Here is a 7,879-nt window from a genome sequence, read left to right as displayed (position 1 = left end):
CAGGACCAAGCCCCTCCACCCTGCCTCAAGGGTGAGCAAGGTGTCCCACCATAGGTAATGGGATCTAGAAAGCCAGCCAGCTCATGCACCAGGGATAGATCCTGATCACACTGCCAGGGGGCCCCCCAAACAGACCCAGCTACACAACTGTCTCCTGTATGCAGAGGATCTAGTCTGGTCCCGTGCAGGTTCCACAGTTGTTGGTCTAAAGTTCGTGGGTTCCTTTGAGCTTGGTTCAGTTGTCTCTGTAGATTTCTCCATCATGATCTTGACCCCCCTCCCCCATCTCTGCATCTGCTTCCTCAGTTACTGGATAAACCAAGCCCACTTCTGACAAGTACAGAGCCTAAGAGAAGAGTACTCCCACATCAACTTTCTACCCATGAAATCTCCATTGCAAAGTCTGATTCTCAAAGCATCAGCTAAGAATGGGAACTCTGAATGCAACAAAACTGAAGTTTACTCCATCCCAGCCTTACCATCCACACTTCCCTTGTTCCTCTGCAGACAAGCCACCAACAGCACATTCCCACACACTGCATCTGAGGGAACTGTAGGGGGAAAGAGCCATGTGATCATACTTGCTAGAAACTATCTTTATGATTTCAGGCTACCAATGAAGCAAAAATGTCCTATCTTTGGTGGATTTAAAAACATGGTGAAAATATAAAGTTTCAAGCAGAGGGGATCAAAGGATGATTTGAGAGCACAAAGACTTTGTTCTGAAGCACAGCACTATTCTAACAGTGGAAAATGAGTACATACTGGGAAATTCATGAAATATGGGATATCAATGAAGAGAACAGAAAAAGTGAGATGAGCGTTAAAGTGCCTTTTATTCATTCAATTTTTCTTTCAACATACTAATGCTATTATAAATTCTAAAGGAACCAGACTTAGTTGAAAAATTTTTTATTAAGATACAGATCTATGAACTGTACTAGTTCATAGTTACTTGCTAGCTAGATTACAGTTCCTTGTAAAAATAATGTGTGAAAAATTAGTAGAAAATGAAAATCTGAGTTATCTGAAATCTGAAAATGTTGAGTGATTTCTGCTGCATGTTACTGTTGATCACGTCACAGAGTATTGGAGCATAATTGGACGGAGAGAAGTTAGTGAGTCACGGCAACAGAACAGCAGGCCCTCAGAGCTTGGCATAGTCTTTCAGAATCATCTGAAGCTTCTGGCTCAGCATGATGTTCCCTCTGGCCTTCAGTTTGCCGCTGAAGAAGGCCTGCAAAGGGACAGGGGAAGAGAACAGCCGTTACCATGGCACTGGACCTTTTTCCAGAAGGACACTTGTTCAGACAGACAGCAGGTAAGTTAGGGACTGGACAACAAAGACGGCTCCAGGCTGGCTGTAGAATTTAACAGCTATGGAGAGCATATGTAATTTTAGCTAAGAAAAAGGACTCCTGTGTGTTTATAAAAATCACAGACTAAGTATGTGACTTGACAGGCCTGGCAGTTCTGTCTGAATCTGCACTCTGGCTTTACTCTGTTATCACACGTGGGTTTGGGAATACCTGGATAAAAGACTATTCTACTCAGAACTTGGGAAGCAGACTGATGATGTTAATTACATCCCTATCACACAGAGGCCATATAATGTCAAAATAAGAAAGTAGCACACTGTGGTGACTAGATAACAGCACAGGAACCCTGGGGTTGAGTCCAGGATCTCTCACTCATCAGCAGTGTTACCTTGGGCAAACCACTTACTCTCTACATCTGTGAAAACTCAAGACAGCAGCACTGAAGTAACACACCTTTGTCAGGTGAGTTAAATAACGTGCAGGGTATATGGTAAGATTGTATGAAGGCAAGCAGAAGGTTGACATGTTAAATAAATTCTGCAAACTCTGAACATTTTAGCATTTCTAAGTCTTGATAGAATCTAGATTTTTCTACATATAAAAACATTATCTGCCAAAAAGAACGTTTTAGCTTTCTCCTGTCCTCTATGTATGTTTCTTTTTAAAGGCGGGCCATGAAATTAAAATACATCATTTCTTCTCTTCTTTGTACCCCCTCTACCCTTTCCATTCACACACTACTTCGCTCTTTCTCTCTCTCAAATTTATGACCTCTATTTAATTGTTGTTACACATATGCATACACACAAAGTCTATTCCTAAATATATAAAAACAACCTGCTCAGCCCATATGTTATTTGCATGTATGTTTTCAGGGCTGACCACTTGGTACTAGATAACCACTTTGAGGGATCTTCCCTGAGTAAGACCATTTCTCATGCTCTCAGTATCCCTTATTTGACTGTAGTTCTTGTGTAGGGTTGAGGCCCCATGAGATTTTCCCTTCCATGTTAGCATGTCTCTTAGTGTTTTCCTTCAGGTCTTGTTTAGGAGCTGTATTGATGAGACTTCATAGATGTAGTCTATGTACGCATCCTTTATGTCTTCCTGGTGCCCTCGTGTTCTGGCTAAAACTACCATTACTCAAGAGTAGGGGAGAGTAACACCCATGTACTGTCCATGATCGTAAATGCTTTCAGCCTTTCACCATCCGTGTGACAGTGCCTGTGGGTTTGTCCTATGTACCCTTTACTATGCTGGAATTTGACCCTTCTATATGAAATTTGATTGGGGCTCGTATCATCATGAAAGGTGTGTTACATTTTATCAAATGCTTTTAATGCATTTATAGATAGTCATATGATTTTTTCCCTTCCTTCTGTTGATATAACAGATTAGCATATGTTGAATTATCTTGTATGCCTGGAATAAAATACATCTTTTCCACCCTCTTTGGCTGTGTGCTCACTCAGATATATACACAGGCTGTTGAGTTTGCTTTGCTAGTGTTTTTGTTGAGAACTATCCTGTTTATCTGGGACAATGATGTATGTATGTATGTCCTTGTCAGGTCTGAGTCACAGAGTGATGCTGTCCCCAATGAGTTTGAAGGACTCCAGCCCTTGCAAACACTGACATTAGTTCTTGTTTAAAAGTAGGATGAAATTCAGTAGGGAAGCCATCTGGTCCTAGGTTTTTCACTCTTATCAGAAATGTTATTGATGGTTAATATTTATTTCATAGCTTAATATTTTGTCTATTCTAGAGAAAGTTCCATATCCTAGTGAGAAGAACATGTAGTGTATACCTGTTGGATGGACTGTAAATGTTAAGTCATTTGATCTATGATACAGTTGATCTATAGTAGAGTTTAACTCTGTTTTTTTAATGAGTAATCTATCTATTCACTGTTATATGGGGTGTAGAACTTTCCCACTACTTACTGTATTGAAGTCTGTCTTTCCCTTTAGTCTAACAGTGTTTGTTTTCTAACACTTGGTGCTTCAATAATAGATACACATTCATTCATAATCATCCCACTCTTTGAGTTGGCCTTGGGTCACAGTACAGTGAGCTTTATCTGCTTTTGTTTTTGTCTCCTTTGTCAAATGTAAATATAGCTATATACATTCCCACTCAACATTTCTATTTACTTCAGTATGTCATCTTCCAATTTTTCTTTCAATTCATTTTGGGATTTTACTTAGTAAGATGAGTTTTTTGTAGGCAGAACATTGTTGGACCTTATGCCATACCTTAGTGAATTACAACCATTTACATTTGTTCACTACTGGATGGTATAGATATATGTTTGTCATATGTTGATTTTCTTCTAGTTTTGAATTTTCTACTCATTTTTTTTCTTTCTTATAATAATTTAGAGTTATGGTTGACTGTACTGACAATGTTCTTATTCTTTTATAAGTCTGCTTATCTAATAGGCACTTTCCTAACTCGTGTTATCTCCTTCCCACTTCGAGGTATGATGGGTAGTCCATCTCCTTCACTGCTGCTTACCTCCAAAGGGCTTTACTTCTCCTCCCATTCTGAAGGAGAGCTTTACTGATATTGTAACTTCAGTTGGCAGTTACTTCTTTTCAGGCCTTGAAATGCATCCTTCCAGTTCTCCTGCCCTGTGGTGTTTCTGCTCAAAAGTCTGCTGTCAGTCTACTGGGGCTGTTTAGCACTCACATGTGATTTGGCACTTCCTCAGGTTTAAAGAATCCTCCTTTGCCCTGTAGTTTGACTAGATCACAGTGTTTTTTCTGATCACATTCATTGGGGAATGAATCCTGTATCTGGATGTTCATGTCTTTCCAAACATTAAGGAAGTTTTCAACCACAATTGCACTGAATAGTTTCTATGACTATAACCTTAACTAAGTATACTGATGCAAAAGTTCAGTATTTTCATGGTGTCTCACACATACTGAGTCTCTTAATTATTTTTTTTCTTTCTGTCTGAATGTGACATTTTGAAAGACCTATCTTCGAGCTAATATTTTTTTTATACTTGATCTAGTTGGAGGCTTTAACTAAAGTTTTTATCTGTGTTATTGAGCTCTTTGCTTCCTATTTGCAGAATTATCTCATTTATATCCTACACATATATTCCTGATTTCATTCAACTATGATCTTTTGAGCTCTTTTATTAAAAAGATTATTGGTTGATTTATTATGTTTATGTATAACACATGTGTACGCTGTCTGAAGAGGGCATCAGATACCTTGGAACTGGAGTTAGAGGTAGCTCATAGCCACCTGATTATGGGTGCTGGAAACTGAATCTGTGTCCTCTCCAGCAGTGGAAAGTGTTCTTAACCACTTATCTGTCTAACCACATCTACTTTAGCATCTTTAGGACCCGTTAGGAGCTGCCACAGTCAGGAGGTATCATAGTATAGTGTTTATTTCTCATGTATGTTCTGTTGAGATTTATGTTGTGTGGTAGAATGGATATCCCTAATACTTTCATGGGATGGTCTTTTTAGAAAGCAAATTTCTCTTGAAAATGTAATGTGTCTTGGGATATTGATTTGTTATGGAATTTTGAGTTTGGCACCATAGGTTCTTGTAGGTTCTTTTGACCATCATTAGTGTTTGGACAGTACAACATGCTTGAGTCAGAGAACTACTGTGGAAAAGTTGGGGGACTCGAGCTGTCCTGATGGGTGTGGTCTAGACAGCAGAGTGGGTGCACACTGTGTGTAATGATGGAGCAGTGACTTCTAGCACTGACTGTTAATACTGGCTTTGGTACTTGAAAGGGTCTCTGGGACTGGCTGCTCCCAGGGATGAGGGCAGGAAGCAGTAATGCTGGCACAAGCCCAGGGGTTTCACAGGAGACACTTGGTTGTATTCACGTGCAGCCTTGTCAGCAGCCCCTGATCAGTAAGGGAGAGGAGCAGCGGAGGCAGGAGGCCCACAAGGTGGGGCAACAACAAGTTACAATTCCCCTCCTCCACTGCTGGAGGCAGACACCCCAAACCCCTAGCTGTGCACCCTGGGAAAGGAAACAACAGCCAGGGTAGGTGGTGTTGTTTGTTCCCAATTCTCACCAGGGACTGAATGGAAGTTGCATTTCTCAGAAAGTTTCAAATTTCGAAAATAACTTATAAACAGGTTTTTATATAGCATATAACTTTTAAACAGGTTTTCTTCAATTCTTTCATCTCATAAGTTTTGCTATTTTTAATACTAGTCCATTCAAACAGTCTGAGACCACTCGTTGTAAGGACCATCACAAACTGAAAATAATTTTTTCCTTTATGCAGATTATGAACAGTAGTCACAGAAGGCAGTCCTATCTTACTGATGATTTTCACTGAAATGCCTTGGGATGCTTCAACTTTAATGACACAGTGACTGTTAGTTAAATAGCCTATTACAGTGAGTTATTGATACTTTATATTGGCTGGATGTCACTAATACAAAACTCTAACTTCCAAAATACTTCAAAAGTTGAAACTTTCTGAAAAAAGCAAATCAAGGTTTTGTTTTAATTTTTTTTAATTTTGGAGCATTTCAGATTTCAAATTTTTGGACTAGAGATTCTAACCCAGTAAAATGTATGCAAATATCCAAAATCCACTAGCTGAAATTGAAACACAACAAAAATTACAAGTAAGAAATACTCAACTTGTATCACATACAAGTTTTATACCTCAAACCATATATTCAAAATGCCTAGTGTGGGTTTTATATTGTTTTAGTAAATGGTAAGCAGGACTTACAACCCCCAAAAAAATCTTTTCAAAACTGTAACTGAAATAGTGATTTTTAAAATATGACTTGCTAATGAGAATGTAAGTATAACCTTCATTACCTTCTGAGGGTCAAGCTTGCCCATGACCACTTCCATGAAATCTTCATCGGAAATTATGATGGTCGTATCAGCGGAACCTTTTGCAGGGCCTTGGTACACATCTCCAGAGCCGCTCTTCAGGTCCATGGCTGGGAAAACAATGTGTGTCACTTTTTTCTCAAAAATATCACAGCACGAAAAGTGAACTGAAATGGACACTGTTATGGTTTCCACGTTAGGCAACATTCCTGTATTCTACTCCTGTTCTACTTCTAGAACACATACTTCCTGGCACTTAGAAAAGCTTTGTTGTTGTTGTTGAGACACGGTCTCACCCGGTAACCAAGACTGGCCTTGAACTCACAGCAATCCTCCTGCAGTGGGAACCATCCGGTGTAAATCTGTTTTAGATGCTACTTTTTAGTAAGTTCTTTGAAACAGTCAAGTCAATAGTAGTTTTTTTCTTAATGAAGAATTTCATGATAGAAATACTCATAAATGTTAATTAAATGTAGAATAAGTTACTAACAAGAAGTGAAGTTGTTGGACTAACTAAGGCCTTTAAAGTGCAGTCAGCAAAGAATTTTAGTTAATTGATTAATGTACCTGACACTATCAGAGAAAACTGACTTCCCTTTTCCAGCAGGAATCAAATGCAATTGCAAATGGCTTCTTAGGCTGGGCATGGTGACACATACTTTTAATCCCAGCATTCAGAAGGCAGAGGCATCTCTGTGAGTTTCAGGACAGCCTGGTCTACATAGTGAGTTTCAAGACAGCCAGGGCTATGTAGAAAGACCCTGTCTAAAAAAATAAAAATTTCTAAAAAAGGGTCAGGGTAGGACTTTGCATCTACTTCCCCTCTCAGTGCTGGGACAGCATCTGGTTTGAACCTGTGCAGGCCAGGCCTTGTGTATGCTGTGAGTTCAGATGTGCGTCAGTCCTGTTATGTCTGAAAGACACGGTTTCCTTGAAGTCATCCATCACCTCTGGCTCTTAGAATCTTCCCACCTCCTCCTCCTCCGCACCCCTCCTGAGCCTTGAGGGGAGGGGTTTGTCAAGGACTGGGTGCTCTGGAGTCTCTCACTCTTGGTAATTAACACAGAGACCCACAACTGGACGATACACCATCTACTGCAAGAAGATACTAGGATGTTCGTTATTTTAACTAACTTTTCTTCCATTAACAAACTTTTTGTAGAAAGGTTAATTATCTCAGAAACAGGCTTAGTAGTTGAGAAAACTCTTCACCAGGTTGCTGCAGCTATATCAACCCTCCTAGAGGATGTAAAGAACTCCCAACTTTCATAAGGCAAGCTGAAGGTCCATAAGAACATCCAGAATGCTTAACTAGCCTTCTGTTACCAAGTGCTAAAAAAGGAAAAGTGAACCACCTAGGTCTCTACAGAAGAGAATTCTGCCAAGCAAGCAAGCAAACAAAAAGTTTAAGGAAAAAATAAAAACTTAACGCTTAATCTAGGAAGGTAAAGAGCAATGAAGGACCATTTTGCTTTGGAGACTTCACGCACTTCCTTGTTGAAGTTTCCAGTGTGACTATCAGAAAAGGTATGAGAGGTACTAGGGGTGTAACATGAAGAACAAAGGCCCTAGTCTCACTGGGACGTCCATGAATACACTTTCATCGTTTATATTATTTCTATGGTCAGAAAGAAAGGTAACAGAGGGGACAGGAAGGAGGCGGTATGGTAAGGTTTAAAGGAAAGCAAACTCTGCCAACCAGTAGACTTACCATCTA

At 39.6% G+C, this 7,879-nt stretch overlaps 1 protein-coding gene across 1 annotated transcript in view; it reads right to left on the bottom strand.

The window, feature by feature from the left end:
• Positions 1-817: 817 nt before the first annotated feature.
• Positions 818-7,879, bottom strand: part of Hsd17b4 (hydroxysteroid 17-beta dehydrogenase 4) — a 78,189-nt gene continuing 71,127 nt past the window's right edge. The window contains exons 23-24 of the mRNA XM_028871814.1: positions 6,145-6,272; positions 818-1,237 (exon numbers count right to left, since the gene is read on the bottom strand). Of these exons, the coding sequence (XP_028727647.1) occupies positions 1,148-1,237; positions 6,145-6,272 (218 nt within the window). The 3' untranslated portion in view covers positions 818-1,147. The remainder of the gene's footprint in view (positions 1,238-6,144; positions 6,273-7,879) is intronic.

Source organism: Peromyscus leucopus, chromosome 19 (genome assembly GCF_004664715.2).
Source record: "Peromyscus leucopus breed LL Stock chromosome 19, UCI_PerLeu_2.1, whole genome shotgun sequence".
NCBI lineage: Eukaryota > Metazoa > Chordata > Mammalia > Rodentia > Cricetidae > Peromyscus > Peromyscus leucopus.
This window is presented reverse-complemented; position numbering and strand designations above follow the sequence as displayed.